We start from the raw sequence: 22,867 nt of genomic DNA, 5'->3' as shown, positions 1-22,867 counted from the left end.
TAAATTATGAGAGCTATAAATCTTTGATATTGTTCCTCAAAATTTTTTATGATTTCTTCTGTTTCTTTGCATGTTTTATCCTTATTTTTAATGGATATTTGTAATAGTATTTCTAATGCTTTCTTTAAATGTAATATTCAAATTATGCAGTATTTGAATTTGAAAAATCAGAATGTATATATTTGTAATAGTATTTCTAATGCTTTCTTCAAATTTAAAATTATATATATTATATATTATGCTATATTCTAAATTGAAACATTTGAATTGATATATTTGTTGTAATGCTCGTGGGATACTCCTCTATCATGTTATATATATATATATATATATATATATATATATATACTAGGTTACAGATATGATTTACTATTGTCTCAGCAGTAACCTCCAACGTGTTAGTATATTCTAAGTTACAATTTAATTTATGACTATAATCAGTAACCTTCCATATCTTTGTATTATTTTTCTGTAGTTCTAATCAGGTTATATCTTTTTAAACACGGCGAATTATATTTGTGGAGTAAAGAGGATTCAGTTTGGAAAAATATATATAGATTTATTCAACATTAAACAAAATACTAACAAGCGATATACCATTTAATTATACACAAAACAAACTCTCTGATACACTATGAAATAAAATATGCTACCACACTTTGTTTTGATCCTATGGGTACAAATCTAACAGTGAAGTCTATAACAAGCTAAAGTAAATCAGCATGAACCAATTATGAAATATGTGTTAAATATGTGTTAGTAGCAACAGTTATTTAATACAATCTTAGCCAAATATTACCATCAAAATTATATCCGGATATTTAGCAATTTATAGCAATTAATCAGATTAATCAGAAGGTATGTCTAACCAGTAAACAATTAAAACCCTTTCTGATGCCTCAACAGGTCTCAGCCTTAATGAATATAATATAGCTAAATTAAATATATTTAAATATAATACCCAGAGATTTCCTTACAATAAGCTGAATTAAATGAACACTATCTATAACAAGATTTCTTGTATTGTTAGGTGAATTAGATTCCTAGACAATATAAACCAGAATATAGGGGTAAGTACATATAAAAATTGGGCCTATTATTATCTAATACAAATCTTAATAAGGACTTTAAATACAATAACTGCTAAATTATAATTAAATCATTTTTATACTTCCCCACAAATGTTGCTTCTCCAAGCCCTGGGTTATCACTAGTCAAATTGTGTTTTACTCTGCATCCGGTCTCCCAGAATCTCTTAATCCACAGGAAAAACAGGCAAAAAGTTCCCAAGGATATAAAAAATATAAAATAGGTGCCACCAGGATTCAAAATTCTATTTCAGGAGAAAATTGGACAGCGCTTCACTCTCACTTTTATGCAACCCAGCCTCCCTTGTGTATGTCCTGTAACCCAATATATCCTGAACTATAACTCCGCCCTACTTTCTAACAGCCATTCACAGATGTGTGAGGATCTGCAATACTGTGATTGGATGAATACTAATTAACTTTTTGGAATAATTCACCCAATGTTAAGTATAGCTGGTTGTACTTTTACTAATTCACCACAAGATTGCGATGATGAGTTGTGCTATAAAAGTGAACTAATTCTTACATTTATCTTTCTTAGAATATATATATATATATATATATATATATATATATATACATTCATACACATATTTATTTATCTAATCTGTGAGCTAGACTTCATAAATTTACCAAATATATTTAAATAAGTATTTATGTGTTCATGGCTTATCATTTGGGCATTGTCCTTTAAAGTTGCGCATATGGGTTTTAACGGAGGGAGATAATTTATATATACATCAATCTCCATATATTTCATTTGATATTTTTGTTTAACGAAAATGTACCAGTTTAAAATTAAATCCGCATGATTTAGATAGATACTTATTTATACATAAGGCATATACATATATAGATCTCCCTATGTGGGCACCTCATGTATAAGTGTATGTTACAGATAAGGCATAATGAATTATATAGTATTTTAGAATAGTTTCTCATTATATGTATATCTTTGATATATAGGCATATATATATATATATATATATATATATATATATATACACATATCATATTGGTTATTGCATATACTTAATTCCATATTTAACTTATCTATACATTCAAACATGTGGTCATACACACTGGTTATCAGTTAATTATTTGTGCAGCATTGGAATACAATTTGATGTAACATTTTTTTTATATACAATTCAGACTTTTAACTTCTTACTTTTCAAAAATTGTATTTATTTTCCTAACAAACATTGTTGTACTTTGTTTATGTTAGGGAGTGTCTGAGTTGGTCACTTAGACCAGCAGGCAATTCCATCCACCAAAGTTCCTAGACAATGGGACTCCACTTGTGTTTCTCTTTTGTGTTTACAAACAGCAAAGGTTCTTCCTGGCAAAAGTCTTGTTACCTTCTTTTGGACAAATGCTCCAAGATAATTTACATTGTTATCTTATGAGTCATGGAGGTGTGGTGAATGTTAGCCAAATGCTACTTTTAAAACACTTGAGTTTGTTTAATTTAAAATACTAGATTCAAGATGATTTTAAATATGTTGTTCCTGTAATATGAAATACCATATTTTTCCTGTATCAAATTAATTATTTTTATAATTTGATAAAATAATTCTTCTGATGTAGACAACTGCCCACAGATGATATAACAATCAGACAGAACTCGGCCAGTAGTCTTGTTATCCCGGCGTCGAGCCAGAATGATAGGGAATATCCCAGAGCAGAGTAGGTTTGCAAGATGAGATAAATGGCACTCACCACAGGCAGGACAGTCCTTGGCAGCAACAGGCAGGAAACCAGAGACAAACCAGTAGGGTGGTCAGGCAGGCAGGCAAGGTTTGGCAACAGTAAGGCAGTCCAGGGGTAAACCACTAGGATGGTCAGGCAGGCAGGGTTTGGCAATAGTAAGGCAGTCCAGGGGTAAACCACTAGGATGGTCAGGCAGGCAGGGTTTGGCAACAGTAAGGCAATCCAGGGCAGATAGGGGTTAACAGGTAGAGTGTTCAGACAGGCAGAGTTCAGCAACAATATCAATCCAGCAGTTAAGGGTTAGAGAGGCAGAGTGGTCAGACAAGCAGAGTTCAGCAGCAGTATTAATCCAGCAGTTAAAGGGACAGTAAAGTCAAAATAAATATTTCATGATTTAATTAGGGCATGTAATTTTAACCCCTTAGTGACCAGAGCACTTTTCCATTTTCTGTCCGTTTGGGACCAAGGCTATTTTTACATTTTTGCGGTGTTTGTGTTTAGCTGTAATTTTCTTCTTACTCATTTACTGTACCCACACATATTATATACCGTTTTTCTCGCCATTAAATGGACTTTCTAAAGATACCATTATTTTCATCATATCTTATAATTTACTATAAAAAAAATGATAAAATATGAGGAAAAATGGAAAAAAACACACTTTTTCTAACTTTGACCCCCAAAATCTGTTACATATCTAAAACCACCAAAAAACACCCATGCTAAATAGTTTCTAAATTTTGTCCTGAGTTTAGAAATACCCAATGTTTACATGTTCTTTGCTTTTTTTGCAAGTTATAGGGCCATAAATACAAGTAGCACTTTGCTATTTCCAAACCATTTTTTTCCAAAATTAGCGCTAGTTACATTAGAACACTGATATCTTTCAGGAATACCTGAATATCCCTTGACATTTATATATTTTTTTTTAGTAGACATCCCAAAGTATTGATCTAGGCCAATTTTGGTATATTTCATGCCACCATTTCACCGCCAAATGCGATCAAATACAAAAAATTGTTCACTTTTTCACAAATTTTTTCACAAACTTTAGGTTTCTCACTGAAATTATTTACAAACAACTTGTGCAATTATGGCATAAATGGTTGTAAATTCTTCTCTGGGATCCCCTTTGTTCAGAAATAGCACACATATATGGCTTTGGCGTTGCTTTTTGGTAATTAGAAGGCCGCTAAATGCCACTGCGCACCACAAGTGTATCATGCCCAGCAGTTAAGGGGTTAATTAGGGAGCTTTTAGGGAGCTTGTAGGGTTAATTTTAGCTTTAGTGTAGTGTAGTAGACAACCCCAAGTATTGATCTAGGCACATTTTGGTATATTTCATGCCACCATTTCACCGCCAAATGCGATCAAATTAAAAAAAACGTAAAATTTTTCACAATTTTAGGTTTCTCACTGAAATCATTTACAAACAGCTTGTGCAATTATGGCACAAATGGTTGTAAATGCTTGTCTGGGATCCCCTTTGTTCAGAAATAGCAGACATATATGACTTTGGCGTTGCTTTCTGGTAATTAGAAGGCCACTAAATCCTGTTGCGCCTCACACGTGTATTATGGCTAGCAGTGAAAGGGTTAATTAGGGAGTTTGTAGTGAGCTTGCAGGGTTAATTTTAGCTTTAGTGTAGAGATCAGCCTCCCATCTGACACATCCCACCCCCTGATCCCTCCCAAACAGCTCCCTTCCCTCCCCCACCCCACAATTGTCCCCGCCATCTTAAGTACTGGCAGAAAGTCTGCCAGTACTAAAATAAAAGGGTTTTAAAAAAAAAAATGAAATTTTTTTTTAGCATATTTACATATGCTACTGTGTAGGATCCCCCCCTTAGCCCCCAACCTCCCTGATCCCCCCCAAAACCGCTCTCTAACCCTCCCCTCTGCCTTATTGGGGGCCATCTTGGGTACTGGCAGCTGTCTGCCAGTACCCAGTTTACAATAAAAAGTGTTTTTTTTTCTCTTTGTTTTTTTTTTTTCTGTAGTGTAGCTTCCCCCCCCCCCACCCACAGACAAACCCCCACCACTTTGCTGATTATTTTATTTTTCGATTTTTTAATCTTTTTTATTTGCACATTTTCTGCAGTGTAGCGGTTCCCACCCGCTCCCTCCCCGTGCACGCGCCCGCCCCCACCCTCCCGTGCACGCGCGCGCGCCCGTGCACGCCCCCAGCCACCCCCGCCCACGATCCCGCCCCCCTTCACTTCCACAGGGCCATCGATGGCCGCCACCCGCCTCCCGGTCCGGCTCCCACCCACCAACGCAGGTAGCCACCGATCTCCGGTGCAGAGAGGGCCACAGAGTGGCTCTCTCTGCACCGGATTACTTAAAAAGGTTATTGCAGGATGCCTCCATATCGAGGCATCACTGCAATAACCGGAAAGCAGCTGGAAGCGAGCAGGATCGCTTCCAGCTGCTTTCCACACTGAGGACGTGCAGGGTACGTTCTCAGGCATTAACTGCCTTTTTTCTGAGGACGTACCCTGCACGTCCTCAGTCGTTAAGGGGTTAAACAACTTTCCAATTTACTTTTATTACCAATTTTGCTTTGTTCTCTTGGTATTCTTAGTTGAAAGCTAAATCTAGGAGGTTCATGTGCTAATTTCTTAGACCTTGAAGACTGCCTCTAATCGGAAAGCATTTTGACAGTTTTTCACCACTAGAGGGCGTTAGTTCATGTGTTTCATATAGATAACATTGAGCTCCGGCATGTGAAGCTCCTAAGAGCAAGCACTGATTGGCTAAACATGCATGTCTGTCAAAAGAACTGAAATAAGGGGGCAGTTTGCAGAGGCATAGATACAAGGTAATCACAGAGGTAAAAAGTATATTATTATAACTGTGATGGGATGCAAAATTGGGGAATGGGTAATAAAGGGATTATCTACATTTTTAAACAACAAAAATTCTGGTGTTTACTGTCCCTTTAAGGGTTAAAGAGGCAGAGTGGTCAGATAAGCAGAGTTCAGCAGCAGTATCAATCAAGCAGTTAAGGGTTAAAGAGGCAGAGTGGTCAGAAAAGCAGGGGTCAGCAACAAAATAACAATCCAACATATGAATCAATAACACCCAGGAGAACAGTAAGTAACACCTATACTTGGGCTGTGATAGGTAGCAAGTGAGTTACTTACATAGGTGCAGGGTTCATGTCACAGGAGATCCAACCGGCTTCAGAACAGGGAAAGCGTGCAGCGATGACATCACTGCCGCACGCAGAGAGGAGCCGACTCCCCCCTAGGGAACGAGCATAACAGCAGGCGCCTCGTTCCTAGCAACGGCTAGAGTAGCGCGGCGCGACATTTGAATCCATTATGAATCAATTTACTAAATTCCATACCACATAAACTATTGACCTTCTGAATAGTATTTGTTAAATCGAATGTTACATTCGAAATTTTGAATGTGGACATTCGATCTATAAACATTCTAATTCAAAAGTGCCATTTGAAAATTGTAAATAGCATTCGATTATAGAATTTTTAAGAATATTAGTTCCTATCTACATTCAATTATGTAAATCGAATTTCAACAATAACATTTGTTCTAACATTCTAATTTGAATATAAACGCATTCACCCATCCTTAACTCACCTTGTAAAACATGAATTTACTAGTTCTCATACTGTAAATTGTGAGTCCACTAAGTGACAAGTTTGAAAATAGATGCAAAAGTTCAAAACTTTACTGTACTGAACAAGGCTTGCCTTTGCTGAATTTCCATAAAAAACCTGTGCAAAAGGTCTTGGTCAAGACGGAAGGGCAAACACAAATATGTAATTGATGATAGAAATCCCATTTGAGAAGATGAAATTACTGTAACTTAAAATCCGAAAAATAAAATGTGATTATAAACAAACATTTTAAGAATAAAATCGCTAAACAACATTTCTAGATGTTGCAGTCATGATTTCAGTTTCGGCGCAGTATCTTGTTAGCTATACGTGATATCACATACAGTCTATTAAAAACATATGTAAATGTATGTCCCACCCACTAACAAGGGACTATACAATAGCACTGAATATAGCTTTCATGAATCTAGACCATATATTGATATGACACCTGTGGCCATTTCAGAATGTATTCCACATACGGAAGATAATATAAGTATTCCAAATCTCCTTGGAATAGTGGCAAACATGTTAACAAAAGAGCAGTTTTGCATTATCAACACCTTTTTGTTTATTGAATTCAATGTGTCCATTTTGTTGTTGAAATAAAGTGCAAATCATGTGGCCAGGAGGATTGTGAAGCCATTGCTGTCTATGCATTGTAGAGGGGATTTTGCCTCTCTTTCTCTGCTCAGATCCAATCCGAACATTTTTCCAACACAGATAAATAGGATCGGCTTGACAGATCCTGAGTGACAATGATCTGTGGCTCCTATAATTTTAGTTGTAACTGTTAACTTTTTAGACTTTTTTTATATATTCTCCATGTAATATCATTTGTTGTCTCCTAACAAAGTACACACTTTGCTCTTCTTCAGTATTTTGAGTGGCTAAGTGGGATATAACGTCATCATGCCTTAGGGATAATCTTCAGTTTCTAGGTATGACATGTTTACTGAAGGTTGAGATCTGCTGCAGTTTCTGAGAGATATCACTATTTGATGAAAAGGACAAACAGTCTGTTTTATTATACATCCTGTTCTTTTTGTTTCAGTATGAAGATAAAAAGCGTATCTCATCTGACACAGCTCTACAACACCCCTATTTCAAGGCTCTGGGTGAGAGAGTCCTCACCTTGTCAGACAGTAAGTTCTTCCTGCATTGTGTCTACTATTATATGTGCCTCTCTGTGATGGGTACTAAACTAACAGAGATCTTCCTGCTATACTCAGATAAATCCATCAAAGCTCATTTATGTGTTTAACATACACAGCTAACTGACAACTCCCTATAAATATACATGATTATTTCTTCTTCTCCATATACAGCATACAGATCTATTTACAGATCCACTCTCTTCTTATTCCCATGGTCAGAGATTAAACATGTACTACTCCATTCAATGTAAAAAAGAGAAAAAGTCTAATATTTTAATAATCCACGGCAGTCTCTTATTGGCTCAAGACATCTGCTCACCTTGCACCTCAATTTATTACTTACATATACATCTTTATTTAGTTTACATAGCTATATGTCAAACTGCACCTGATTTAAAGGGACAGTAATAAAGCCACCAAACTGGCAATTATAAAACAACTTTCCAATTTACTTCTATTATCTAATTTCTTTTGTTTGGATGGCTGCACATATATACCTGTTCTCATTGGCTCTCCATACTGTCATTGGCAAGCTCCTACTGGGCATTTCTGCTCCTCAACAAAGAATACCAAGAAATTGTCATAATATTAGTGAATTGGCAAGATGTTTTAAGTTACATACTCTATCTCAATGTTTCTCAACTCCAGTCCTCATGTAACCCTAACAGGCCAGATTTTCATGATATCTGAACTAGAGCACAGGTGAAATAATAAGCTGATCAGTAACCATGGTTACTAACCTGCTAGCACCCATCTGCTGATTATTTCACCTGTGCTCTAGTTCAGATATCATGAAAATATCTGACATGTTAGGGATGCTTAAAGACTGAAGTTAACAAACACTATCTGAATCAATAAATAAATGTTTTTTTGGGTCTCATTCCCTTTAACCGCTTAACTACGCTACTTACCATGTACATCGCCGGTTGTTAAGGGTTTTCTTTTTTATTATAGTGCTATTACACCCTCCATCCTCCCTTCTTGTCATTGGAAATAGCGGCGAGACTGTGCTATCAATTGCACAATCCTCATATAAAGACCAGTGACGTACAGGGTACATCGCTGGTCTTTACAGGGTTAATGTAGACAGTGATACATTTCCTAATGTAAATACATAGGTATTTACAGTCACAGTTGAATCACTGCTCCTCTGTCTATGTATACAGCTGATACACTTCTCCTCTCTCTCTGTATACAGCATACGCAGCTGACACACTACTCCTCTCTCTCTGTATAAAGCATTAACAATTGAAACACTTCTCTCTTTTTGTATACTGCATATACAGTTGACAACCTGCTCCTCCTTCTCTCTGTACACAGCATTAACAGTTGACACACAGCTCCTCTCTCTTGGTATACTGCATAATTAGTTAACACACTGCTCCTCTCTCTATATACTGCATAAACAGTTGACACACTTCTCCTCTCTCTCTGTATACAACATACACAGTTGACACACTACTCCTCACTCTCAGTATAGCATACAGAGTTGAACACTGCTTATTTATCTCTGTATACAGCATACTCATTTGACACACTGGTCCTCACTATCTTTATACAGCATACACAGTTGACAAATTGCTCCTCCTTCTCTCTGTACACAGCATAAACAGTTGACACACTGTTCCTCTCTCTGTGTATACAGCATAAACAGTTGACACTGCTCCCCTCTCTCTGAATATTGCATTCACAGTTAACACACTGCTCCTCACACTCTATATACAGCATACACAGTTGACACACTGCTTCTCACTTTCCGTATACAATATACACAGCTGACACACTGTTCCTCAGTCTATATAATGTACACAGCTATTTTCTCTTGATATAACATACAGTATCCCACAAAAGTGAGTACTCCCCTCACATTTTTGTAAATATTTTATTATATATTTTCATGTGACAACACTGAAGAAATTACACTTTGCTACAATGTAAAGTAGTGAGTGTACAGCCTGTTTAATAGTGTAAATTTGCTGTCCCCTCAAAATAACTCTACACACAGCCATTAATGTCTAAACCGTTGGCAACAAAAGTGAGTACATAATTTTCCTCCCCGGTGTCATGTGACTCGTTAGTGTTACAAGGTTTCAGGTGTGAATTGGGAGCAGGTGTGTTGAATTTGGTGTCATCGCTCTCACACTCTTTCATACTGGTCACTGGAAGTTCAACATGGCACCTCATGGCAAAGAACTCTCTGAGGATGTGAAAAAAAGAATTGTTATTCTACATAAAGATGGCCTAGGCTATAAGAAGATTGCCAAGACCCTGAAACTGAGCTGTAGCATGGTGGGCAAGACCGTACAGCGATTTCACAGGACAGGTTCCACTCAGAACAGGCCTCGCCATGGCCAACCGAAGAAGTTGAGTGCACGTACTCTGCGTCATATCCAGAGGTTGTCTTTGGGAAATAGACGTATGAGTGCTACCAGCATTGCTGCAGAGGTTGAAGGGGTGGGGAGTCAGCCTGCCAGTGCTCAGACCATACGCCACACACTGCATCAAATTGGTCTGCATGGCTGTCGTCCCAGAAGGAAGCCTCTTCTAAAGATAATGCACAAGAAAGCCCACAAACAGTTTGATGAAGACAAGCAGACTAGGGACATAGATAACTGGAACCATGTCCTGTGGTCTGATGAGACCAAGATAAACTTATTTGGTTCAGATGGTGTCAAGCGTGTGTGGTGGCAACCAGGTAAGGAGTACAAAGAAAAGTGTGTCTTGCCTACAGTCAAGCATGGTGGTGGGAGTGTCATTGTCTGGGCCTGTATGAGTGCTGCCGGTACTGGGGAGCTACAGTTCTTTGAGGGAACCATGGATGCCAACATATACTGTGACATACTGAAGCAGAGGATGATCCCCTCCCTTCAGAGACTGGAGCGCAGGGCAATATTCCAACATGATAACGACCCCAAACACACCTCCAAGATGACCACTGCCTTGCTAAAGAAGCTAAGGGTGAAGGTGATGGACTGACCAAGCATGTCTCCAGACCTAAACCCTATTAAGCATCTGTGGGGCATCCTCAAATGGAAGGTGGGGGAGCGCAAGGTCTCTAATATCCACCAGCTCTGTGATGTTGTCATGGAGGAGTAGAAGAGGACTCCAGTGGCAACCTGTGAAGCTCTGGTGAACTCCATGCCCAAGATGGTTAAGGCAGTGCTGGGAAATAATGATGGCCATACAAAATATTGACACTTTGGGCTCAATTTGGACATTTCTACTTAGGGGTGTACTCTATTTTGTTGACAACGGTTTAGACATTAATGGCTGTGTGTTGAGTTATTTTGAGGGGACAGCAAATTTACACTGTTATACAGGCTGTACAGTCACTACTTTGCATTGTAGCAAATAGTAATTTCTTCAGTGTTGTCACATGAAAAGATATAATAAAATATTTACAAAAATGTGAGAGGTGTACACACTTTTGTGGGATACTGCATGTAGCTATGTGTAACACTGCACCCATATTTATTAATTAAACACAGCTATTGTTCATATTTTATAGATACTTCAATCTTCACTGTAAAAGAAATACAACTTCAAAAGGACACTGGTCATCGTGCCTCCATCTTTCACCAGACTGGTAATACCACTAAACTATAATAAGTTGTATAGAAACTCATGATCACTATACAGTGCTGCTTGTTCACCAACAGCTGATATTCCAGTTGATTGTTGTATGTCCATGTATAACACAGCATGCTCATTATCAGTATAGATTTGGCGTGTACAACCTTTTCAACTAAAGGACCACTCTTGATTTTATTATTAGTCATTAGGTCAATTATTGAAGGAAAACTCTCTCTCTCTCTCTCTCTCTCTCTCTCTCTCTATATATATATATATATATATATATATACATACATATACACACACACACATACACATACACTGTTCTTATATACTGTATAAGCTTAAAGTGATGGTAAATCCTAGCGTTTGGAACAAATAAAGAGGAATTTATTTGATGAAGTTTAAAATACTTCATTCTGAAAGCTCCTTTATTTGTTTGTAGCTTCGCTGCACTGAGCTGCTAAGGCAGCCAACGGCAGAATGCTATTTGGCTGGGAGGTGACGTTTCCACCTCTTAGCCAATTGCCGTGCGGGAAATCCGGCTTGGCACCATATATTTATTTACTGCGCGCCATCCTTCAGGTCTGCGCACATAAACCCTCAGAATTGTGCTTGTCTGGGTTTTCACGTGCTCAGGGGCGTTTGTGTTTTTTCTTATGCTTAGTGCACCTTGAACCTGTAAGTTTTATTAAGCTTTTTTAGGAGAGGGTAAGTTTTCCATTTTTCAAGAGCTTTTTTTAAGAGGATATACTTTATGCTATTGTAGTTCAATGCTATGATGGAGCCTTCTGTCCCTAAATCTACCTTACAAGCTGGGTCCTCTGAACACTTTCCTACCAATGTTATGTGTGTGTATTGTAAAAAAGCTCCTGCAGTTTATTTATGTGACTCATTTTTAAATATGTTAATGCATTCAGCCCATCCTAATGCTGCTTAGGAGGGTTTTTAGCTTTTGCTCCAGGTGTGAAAGATTTAATCAAATCTACTGTTTCTTAAATGTTGGCAGCTCTCTCGTCTTCAAGTAAGCATAAAAAGTTTGTTCAGAATTTACCTTATACTAGTGCTTGCCTTCTGAGACTAGGATTCATGTTGATAATCCTTTTGTGTCTTCAGAAGGAGATGTTTCCTCTGATGATGAGGAATCTTCTTCTGATGTTGAACCTGATTCATCCTCTTTTTTAGTTAAAGTTGAACATATTTGTTTTAAAAGAGGTTTTGCTTACTTTAGGGGTTAAATACTCTAAGGCTTCTGAAGATAAGCCGTTTAGATTCAGTCTTTAAAACTGTTGCTAAAACCCCTGAGGCTTTTTCTATTCCAGATGCTGTCCCTGGTCTAAGCCAGGTAATTTTTTTAATCCTTCTGCAAGGTTTAAGACGTTATATCATGTACCTGATGTAGCTGCTGCTTCTTCTTACTACATAACTAGTCTTTCAGAGCAGTTTTCTAATGATTCTGCAAGTGAAGATTTTCTTAAACCTCCTGGTATTACTCTAAAGAGCTAATTCCTTTACTTGTGATGCTGTATTTGACATTATTAAGATTAATGTTAAAAACATGTCCTTGGCAGTTCTTTCTAGAAGAACCTTATGGCATAAGTCCTGGTCTTATGATATGGTGTCTAAATTCATAATATTATCTCTTTCCTTTCAAGGAAATAAATTGTTTGGTTCTGATTTTGATTCTATCATTTCTACTGTTACTGGAGGTAAAGGGGTTTTTCTTCCTCAACAAGAAGTCAAAGGGGATATCTAAAGCCTACAATTGTTTGCGTTACTTTCCTCAGAACAAGGAACAGAAAGTTGATTCCTCTTCTCAGAAGCAAAGCACCTCTTGCCCAGTCTGGATGCCTAGTGCTATATGGAACAGACCTAAGCAAGCCAAAAAATCTACCTCTATTCCAAGTCTGCATAAAAGTGCAGCCTCCAAACCAGAGGCTCTACTAGGGGGCAGGTTATGCCTTTTTCAGGATGCTTGGTCTCGGTCTGAATATAGTTTCACAGGGTTATCAGATCGGGGTTATCAGATTTCGTAACAAGGCCTTGCAGAGGAGGATTTTTTCTGCCCAGTGTTCCAAGGAATCCCTTAAAGGCCCAAGCCTTTTTTCAGTCAGTTTCAGATATAGAAACTATGGGAGTGATTGCTCCAGTTCCACTGCAGAAGCAAGGGATGGGATTTTTTTCTAAATCTCTTCATTGTTCCAAAGAAGGAAGGAACTTTCAGACTAGTTCTGGATCTGAAAGCTTTGAACAAGTGTTGTCAGAATTCCTACTTTCAAAATGGAAACTATTCGGACTATTCTGCCTTTTGTTCAGCAAGGTCAGTTTATGTCCACAATAGGTTTAAAGGATGTTTATCTTCATTCAGGGCCTTTCTTTTGCTCATCATACTTGGACTGTTATCACTACAGATAAGAATTCTTTTAGGGTGAGGAGCTGTTTGGGGTCTTTGAGAGCATAAGGGGTTTGGGCTTGTTGAGAAGCAAGGTTGCCAATAAATATGCTAGAATTCTGTGCTATTTTCAGGGCTCTTCAGACTTGGCCTCTGTTGAAAAGGAAGTCTCATCTCCATTTTCAATCAAACAATGTCACAGCAGTGGCCTATATCAATTATCAGAGGGCAATTTGCAGATCCCTAGCCATGAGGGAAGTGTCTTGAATTCTCTCATGGGCAGAATCCAATTCTGGTCTCATTTCTGCATTTCATATTCCAGGAGTGAACAACTGAGAAGCAGATTTTCTCATTCGTCAGTCTCTGCCTCAGATTGTGGGTCAGAAATAGATCTAATGGCTTCTCATTTAAACAAAAGACGTCCCAGGTGTTTTGCGAGGTCCAGGGACCCTCAGGCGGATTTTGTGGATGCTCAAGTAGCTTGTTGGTCATTTCATCTTGGTTATCTGTTTCCTCCTCTGGTTCTTCTTCCAAGTGTGATTTCCAAGATAAATCTAGAGAAACCGTAAGTAATCCCGATTTCCCCAGCTTGGCCTCGCAGGATTTGGAATGCAGATCTGGTTTAGATGTCCAGTTGCCCTCTTTGGCCTCTTCTATTTCAAGGTCTGTTTTCCATCCTAATCTCAAATCTCTAAGCTTGATAGCATGGAGATTGAACGGTTAGTTCTTAAGCATAGAAGTGTCTCAGATTCTGTGATTGAAACTTACATACAGACTCGTAAACCTGGAACAAGGAAGATTTATCATAAGGTCTGGAAGTCTTTTATTTCTTGGTATATATATCATGGCTTTTCCTAGCATTCTTTTAGAATTCCTAGAATTTTGCAGTTCTTATAGTATTGTTTGGATAAGGGTCTATCTGCCAGTTCTTTAAAAGGGCAAATTTCTGCTCTTCCAGTTTTGTTTCATAGGAAGATTGCTAATGTTCCTGACATTCATGGTTTTGTTCAGGCTTTGGCACAGATTAAGCCTGTGATCAAGCCAATTTCTCCTCCCTGAAAACTTGGTTTTAAGGGTTTTTCAGGCTCCTCTCTTTGAGGCTATGCATAAATTGGATATTAAGCTTCTGCCTTGGAAGGTTTTGTTTCTTTTGGCTGCCTCTTCTGCTAGAAGAGTCTCTGAATTGTCTGCTCATTGATCCTCCCTATCTTATCTTTCATCAGGATAAGGCAGTGTTAAAGTGAAGGTCAATTTTCATGTGAAAGTGCCTGTTTTTTAAAAAAACGTAAAAACAAGGGCACTTTCATTCATGAAAATTGACATTTCAGCCATTTTTTAAAATATACTTACCTTTTCTTCTTGAAGCCGCTCCAGTGCTTCACCAGCCCGTCGCAAGCCTCTTCATACGTCTGCAATGACGATTCCGGCATCCTCCAATCACGGCTTCCCCCCTGGGGTAACGCCATGATTGGAGGAAGACGATTTCATCATTGCTGGGTAAGTAAACCAGCAAGAAGCAGGTGGGGCATCGTTTCAGAACGGCGATCCGGCGTTTCAGAAGAACAAGGTTAGTATTTTTAAAATACCGTGCTATGTCAATTTTCATGAATGAAAGTGCCCCTGTTTTTAATAGTTTTTTTAAAAAACGGGCACTTTCACATGAAAATTGACCTTCACTTTAAGGACTAAATTTGATTTCTTGCCTAAAGTTGTGTTCTCAGACAATATCAGTCGGGAAATTGTTGTCCCTTGTTGGTGTCCTAATCCCAAGGATGCTTCAGAGAGATCTTAGCATAATTACAATCACAAGTTTGAATGATTGTAGTGCAAATACAATAAAAATAATTGACTTGTATAATTAAAGGGACAGTCTAGTATTAATTAAACTTTCATTATTCAGATAGGACTTTTAATTTTAATCAACTTTCCAATTTACTTTTATCATCAAATTTGCTTTTTTCTCTTGGTATTCTTAGTTTAAACTAAACCTAGGTAGGCTCATATGCTAATTTCTAAGCCTTTGAGGGCTGCCTCTTATCACAGGCTTTTTAAATCTCTTTTCAACACAAAGAGACAGAAAGTACACGTGGGCCATATAGATAACACTGTGTTCAGGCACAGAAAGTTATTTAAGATCTAGCACAAAGCAATGCTAAATTTAAGACAATAGATAATAAACAGTCACAGTCATGTGATCAGGGGGCTGGAAGAAGGTTCCTACATACAAGGTAATCACAGAGGTAAAAAGTATATTATTATAACTGTGTTGTTTGTGCAAAACTGGGGAATGGGTAATAAAGGGATTATCTATCTTTTAAAACAATAACAATTCTATGGTAGACTTTCCCTTTAACGTAAAAGTCTCTGTGTCTTCTTTTAACTTCTCTTTTTCATTCCAACTTTATGTAGAATGTATCCAATACAAGAGTGTCCTGTTACAAATAAACAAGCCTATTGGGTGTTTCCAGTACTTCGGTATGAATATGAGAGAAAAAAAAGAAAAAATAATAAATATCCTTTTCCTTATGTATGGTTTCCAACTCTTGTTATTTCTAGTCTCCTATTAGCTCTTTAGTGTTCAAAAATTAGCAGCAGTACTGTGGACATGTTATAATGATAGTCTATTTTTTTCCTTTATATAACCAAAACTTGGCGGTGTTGTCTTCCAATATTTAGCTAAACTGTACTTATAGTACAGTACAGATTGTTATCATTAATTTATTATGTTTCTTCAGTATATTATGTACTGGAAAATGGAGCAGTGCTTGCTCTGATGTTAGTGTGATTTTCTTTTTAAATATGGAACTTAAAGGGACATTCCAGTCAAACTTTAAATGCACATAGATGAATTACATCTTTGAATAGAAACATATTTGCAATATACATGTTTGGCAAAAATGCTACTAACAATAGTTATCATATAAAAGTGTTATATATACATTTAGTGTTTTGAAAGAAAAGTATAATCTTCCTAATCGCGACTTATTTGGATATTTTCAAGTTAGACACTTTCTCAACACACATCAATTGAAAGACTTCAATAGAAATTGGGCAAGAGTCTATATGGGCCTAAATATGTTTCAAAAGGGCAACGTTTCTATATCTCAATGGTACAATCTTTTATTGGTTAAAGACGGGCTCCTGGCCATGGAACGTCTGCGAGAAAAATGGTCTGTGGATATCCCTGCCACAGAGTTTAAGACAATTGAAAAGAGTATTGCTAGGGCATGGGCAGCGACTCCACAACTATCCTGGCGTGAATCCCATATTAAGTTAATTAACAGAGTTTATATTACTCCCGAGGATCTAGGAAGATGGAATAGAGCACAAATTTATGAATGTGCACGTTGTAGACGGCCTAATGCCAATCTGATCCATTGTATATGGGATTGCCCCAAAGTAAATCAATTCTGGGGAAAAGTATCCTATTGGTTGTCCAAAATTTTAAAATATGATGTGGTCTTGAATAAAGTGGAGATTGTTTTTTTGAAAAAACATAAGGATAGGAAGAGAATAGTATTTTTATCAATTTCATAATACTCTGTGCAAGAAACATTATATTTTCCTCATGGAAGTCTAACAAAAAACCTTCCCTTTCCATTCTTCTTAATAAGCTTGATGCTAAATTAATTCTGGAACAATATGAAACCTCAATAAATTCCGAAAGCGAAATAGACTCCTTTTTTAGAAAATGGAGCGATTATATATTCTCAAATCCCATAGAGTTACAAATAAGACTTATCGGCCCTTTTAAAAACTCTGAATGGATTCAAAATGCAGTATTAAGGGGAGAAATTAGAAGTGAGTTATTGGTATAATATCCGCAATTCTTGGCTGGGGAGGCATATGCAGGGGCTCTCCCTCCTTTTTTTTTTTTCCCTTCCCCCCTCCTTTCTTTTCTTTCTTTTTTTCCTTTTTTCTGATCCGTGTCTTTATGTTGGTTAGTCAGGGTCTATCTAGTCGATGCGTATTAATATTTTTCATGTACCCATAAATATACATGTATTCTTTGATGTTGAATTATTACAGTGACCCTTGTATGTTTAATGTATAAAACAATAAATATATTTATAAACAAAAAACAAAACAATAGTTATCATTGTTTTAGTGTTAACATTTTTCTCTGCACGTGCATGTGAAGCATATCTAGCTAGATATTCTCAATGCACCCACATTTTAAATACCGCAGCTGCTCAGAACGCCTAGCGGGGCTTGTACTAAGTCAGCAATTAACAAATTGAGCCATTACCAGATGGTAAAAGCACCTTAAGCCCTCTGAACAAGTGCTGTGTTTAAATTGCTGGTCCACGGTGCATACTTAAATACAGCTACAGCTTTTATAAGAAGCATTTTTGCTAATACATGTATATTACAAAAAAGCTTCTATTCAAAAATGAAATGCGTCCATGTGGATTGCAATTTTGTCTGGAATGTCCCTTTAAAAGATTAGATGTCTGGTCCCATATGTCTCTGATCCTTTCACACTGCAACCCCATATGCAAGTATGTCCCTTTCTCCCAACATCCTCTGTAGCTGAGATGCCGCTTGTTGGATAGAAGTACTATTTGAAAGGTCCTTCCAAGAAAAGTTCCTTAAAGGGCCATAATACCCAAATGTTTAAACACTTGAAAGTGCTGCAGCATAGCTGTAAAAGGCTGACTAGAAAATATCACCTGCACATCTCTATGTAAAAAAGAAAGATATTTTACCTCAAAAGTTTCTCAGTAGCCACATCCCATTGTAAAGGACTTCTAAGCAACAAATCAGTATGTCTGTCCTGGGACAGCGGAAGGAGCGAGCTTACATGCACTCTCATCTTATTTCCCTATTCAGTGTAAGGAAATTTACTATGAAATCTCGAAATCTCATGATATCACAGTAAAAGAGTTCATGACCTCAGCACTGTTGATGCTGATTGGCTGCTGTTCATTTCTTCATTTATTTATTTATTTATTTTACCTGCAGCTGAGCAGCAGCTGAGTATAACTTTTTACACAGAACTTACTCTGCTGAGCTGAGGAAATTGTGAGGTAAAAATATTTTCCTTTTTACATAGAGATGCTAAGGTGATATTTTCCTGTCAGCTTTTTACAGTTATACTGTATCAGTTTCAAGTGATTTAGCATATGAGTAGTATGTCCCTCTAAGTGCAGCATTATGTGAGAAAGATAGGCCTTGGAATAAATTTGTAACCCATGTTTTTACTGACAATGTGTTTCCTAATTCCTGCTCCCATTTTAGCATAAGTGATGTTTTATTGTGTCATACTCCTCATAGTATCAGGTTGAGGTGATGGGAGCTGCTGTGCAGAGGTGTCAGGTTCTGGGGTTAAGTTGTGTTTTGTCTGCGTGAGTCTTTCCTTTTTGGCATAATGAAACTGCTACAAGAATTTTAGGAAGAAAGGTAAAAGATTTTATTGATCAGATTAATTAGTAATGCAGATAAATGCAAACTAGATGAAAGACCAAGTCTCTGTGCAAACAAGTATACCAGGTAACTTTGTAATAATAGGCAGGATACGTAGATATGCTGTTGACAGGATACTCTGTAGTAACAGGCAGGAATATGTAGATATGCTGTAGCCTGGTAACTCTCTAATAACAGTCAGGAATATGCAGATATGCTGTAGACAGAAGAGTCTGCAGCTGCAGGCAGGGAATGCAGGTATACTGTAAACAAGTAATTCTGTAACAGCAGGCAGGATGTGTAGATAAGCTGTAGACTGGTAACTATAGTAACAGGTAGGAATACACAGATATGCTGTACACAGGAAGGTCTGCAGTCGCGAGCAGGGAATGCAGATATGCTGTAGACAAGTAATTCTGTAACATCAGGCAGGATGTGTGCATAGGCTGTAGACTGGTAACTCTGTAGTAACAGGTAACAAGCAAGCAAAAGTACCTGGAGCAGTCCTTAGGAAATTTCAGTGAACCAGCCAAGGTTAGATGCCAGGGAATCTTTCCAGAAACAAAACACAGTGCCAAGGAAAGTCCAGAAAAGTAGTCTCAAAACGAAGCAGTAGTCAGGCACCAGGAAATCCAACAAAGCTGCATACAAACAGGAATCTGGAACAGAGGCTCGGTCAGAGTCCAATACTCAATGTTAAAGCCCAGAACTAGTCGGCTGATGATTAGATGATTGAATTCAGCTGGTAGGTAGGTGGAGCCAGAGAGTCAAAGTTGCAGAAGTGGTGAAGAGGTAAGTCAACAGCCTGGGAAACAATTGTAGCAGATGTAGAAACAGGTCCCAGGTTCAAGACTAGGCTGGATCATGACATATTGGGGTTGATTTATCAAAGTCTTTTGCTACCCTTTGACCCCCTACAACTGCAGGATCTCACAAGAGAATCTGAATACCGTATTTAACAAGGGCACTCATCAGACCGCTACTTCCCTAACCTCTTTGCCACCTCTTAGATGGTGAATTTCAATCTCTCCGGTCTAGTCCTACCGGGGAGATTGACAGCTCCTGTCCGCGCGTGATTGGCTGTGCGCGGGCAGTGGGTGGGATTGCACGTGAGCACAAAATAGCGCTAATGTGCTATGCTGAATTCCAGTGTGTGCCCCTGTCCACTGCAGCTTGATAAATCGACCCCATTGTCTCTATCAGTAGTGTTAAAATGGGGTATAATATGGAAATCTGGCCTTGTATACAATGATTCTACCTCATTTTGCTTGGCTATTCATTAGACCAATGTACCTGTAAGGTGGGATGGGGTTTTATAGAGCTCTTGGTGTTTGGGAATCTTTGCCTCCTCCTAGTAGTAGGGAAAATTAGTTCCCAGGAGTAATGGATCATGGGCTCTCACCACCATAAAATTATGTTTTTAAAGTTTGCATATATACCTATATTGTTTATTTCAATTAATATTATTTTTAAAATGTATTCACTGGCCTTCCAAAAATGTGTGGTTATTCTTCTGAAAATGTTGGACATTCATGGTTAATTATATATTGAGGCCTAATTTCCCGAATTATAAAATGCTATATTATGTGTGTGTGTATATATATATATATATATATATATATATAATTTTAATGTTGTTAATCAATCTATTTTTTATCATCTTTCCACAGCACGTGGGAAAACCAGAAGACAAAGTATATTTTAAGGATGTCCGTGGATGAAGCAAACACTCCTTTTTTAGGGTTTCCCCATCTTCTCTACCAGAAAGACTCTGCAGTAATATAAAGCATTGAGTATTAACTTCATCTTGTTGCACTGCAGTGAGTCTTGTGCCAAATGTACTGTTATATGGACATCAGGGGATAGGTTCAGGGACCAGGGAACATAAAAAAGATGACATCACTAATGCCTTATATCACCTCCAAGGCACAATGGAGGTTAAGAGTATTCTTAAGTAGCATAAGTTGTTGGGTGGAAACTAAGTGCTCTCTATTTTCCTTTTAACTCTACACACAAATAAGTTAATCATTTTGCAGCCCGAGTATGTTGTTTGCACCTAAGTCTGCCACTCTTTATTACATTAATTGTGCAAGTCTGTGTGTGTGTGTGTCACGGGTAAAGTAAGATATCAGGGTAATCCTAGGATTACCCGGGTAAAATGGACATTACCCAAGCGGCTGTGGGTAAAGCCTGATGTACTGTAATCCCCCCATCTACACTATTTTTTTGCCTCCATCTGGGAGTGGGGTTGAAGGGGGGCACCCCGCCAATCCTCTGCCATCCACCCCAAGTGAACCTTGAACCCCCAGGAGGAAGCAAAAAAGCTAGTGAAAATGGGGGGATTACAGTGCATCGTATATATGTTTGATGCGGTGTAATCATTGGATTAAACAATATCTGACTGTACCCATAACACACACACACACACACACACATATATATATATATATATATATATATATATACGTATATATATATATATAAATATTTTGTGCTATGTGCATATGTATAACCTCTTAAGGACATATGACAGATTTTTTCCGTCATAAAACAATTGAGCAAACTGAAAGCTGTGTCCTTAAAGGGATAAATACAGTGTTCTCCACAGAAACTTTTTCCAGCTGGGTGTGCATTATGAAGTAGCCAGGTGGGGGCAGTGTAATATTTTGTAATATTATAGAATTTTCTGTTACTTAAGATATTGAAATATCCAATGCACAAATTAATTGCATAATTCAACATAAACTGATTTAATGATAATTTGTTCAATAAATATTGAAAAATGAAAAAATTTAGACAGTAAAATCAGCCGGGTGGTGTGCCCATTAAGGGCTAGATTACGAGTAGAGCGCTATTTATCGCTCCCGCTCATGCATTAACTCAGCTAGAAGTAAGCTTTTTGCATGTGTCAGGTAGTGTTCGTATTACAAGTTGAAAGTAAAAAGTTTTTCGCTCCTGTGCTTACCGATGCTCGCAAAAAGCCGAACTTCGAATATCGCAACCGTGTTAACATATTCCCTAGAAGGCTACAATGGAGTGTGAAAAATTTACCCTACTCGCTCCAAGTTTGATTGCATTTTCTCAAGTGCTCTAACCCGACATGAAAATATGAATATTTCACATTCAAATGTTCTTCACCTAGCAGAATATGTTCTATTTATTCATAATATTTATATATATATATATATATATATATATATATATATATATATATATATATATATATAATGTTTTTTTGGTAAGATATATATCTATACCTATATATATATATATTTATTTTTATATATATATATATATATACTGTATATATATTATGTTTTTTGGTAAGATATATATCAATACCTATATCTATATATATATATATATATATATATATATATTTATATATATATATACTGTATATATTATGTTTTTTGGATATATATATATATATATATATATATATATATTTATATATATATATATATATATATATATATATATATATATATATATATAAAAATAAATATTTAAACATACATAGAACATATTCCCAAATGTGAACAACTCTGAGATGTGAAACATTTACAGTACAAACACAACATAAAACTTTATTAAATATAAGTACAGTATCACATAATTAGGTTTTTACATATTTTCATCTACTTAACTGCAAAGGGCTCCAATGCACTTTTACAAATGTCTATATATACACATATAAATACATCTTTACACACACATATATCTATACATACATATACATATTTACACAGGTATATGTATGTATCTCTATGTTAAAGCCCTTTGCAGCCTTTCTTTTTTTCTCTAACACCTGAGACCTCATATTTTTGAGCCCTTATAACTTTTTTTGTGCAATAATTTTTTTATAATTTTTATTAGACAGTGTTATTGTGAGTGTACTTTGTAATGTAT

The 22,867-nt window shown here is 37.0% G+C and overlaps 1 protein-coding gene across 1 annotated transcript in view; it reads left to right on the top strand.

Annotated features, from left to right (window-relative positions):
- Positions 1-21,363, top strand: part of CDK18 (cyclin dependent kinase 18) — a 455,832-nt gene extending 434,469 nt beyond the window's left edge. Inside the window, exons 14-16 of the mRNA XM_053706616.1 lie at positions 7,482-7,572; positions 11,093-11,170; positions 20,626-21,363. Coding sequence (XP_053562591.1) covers positions 7,482-7,572; positions 11,093-11,170; positions 20,626-20,660 — 204 coding nt within the window. The 3' untranslated portion in view covers positions 20,661-21,363. The remainder of the gene's footprint in view (positions 1-7,481; positions 7,573-11,092; positions 11,171-20,625) is intronic.
- Positions 21,364-22,867: the final 1,504 nt, after the last annotated feature.

This window comes from Bombina bombina, chromosome 3 (genome assembly GCF_027579735.1).
Source record: "Bombina bombina isolate aBomBom1 chromosome 3, aBomBom1.pri, whole genome shotgun sequence".
Lineage (NCBI taxonomy): Eukaryota > Metazoa > Chordata > Amphibia > Anura > Bombinatoridae > Bombina > Bombina bombina.
The sequence above is the reverse complement of the archived record's forward strand: the minus strand, read 5'-3'. Positions and strand labels throughout refer to the sequence as shown.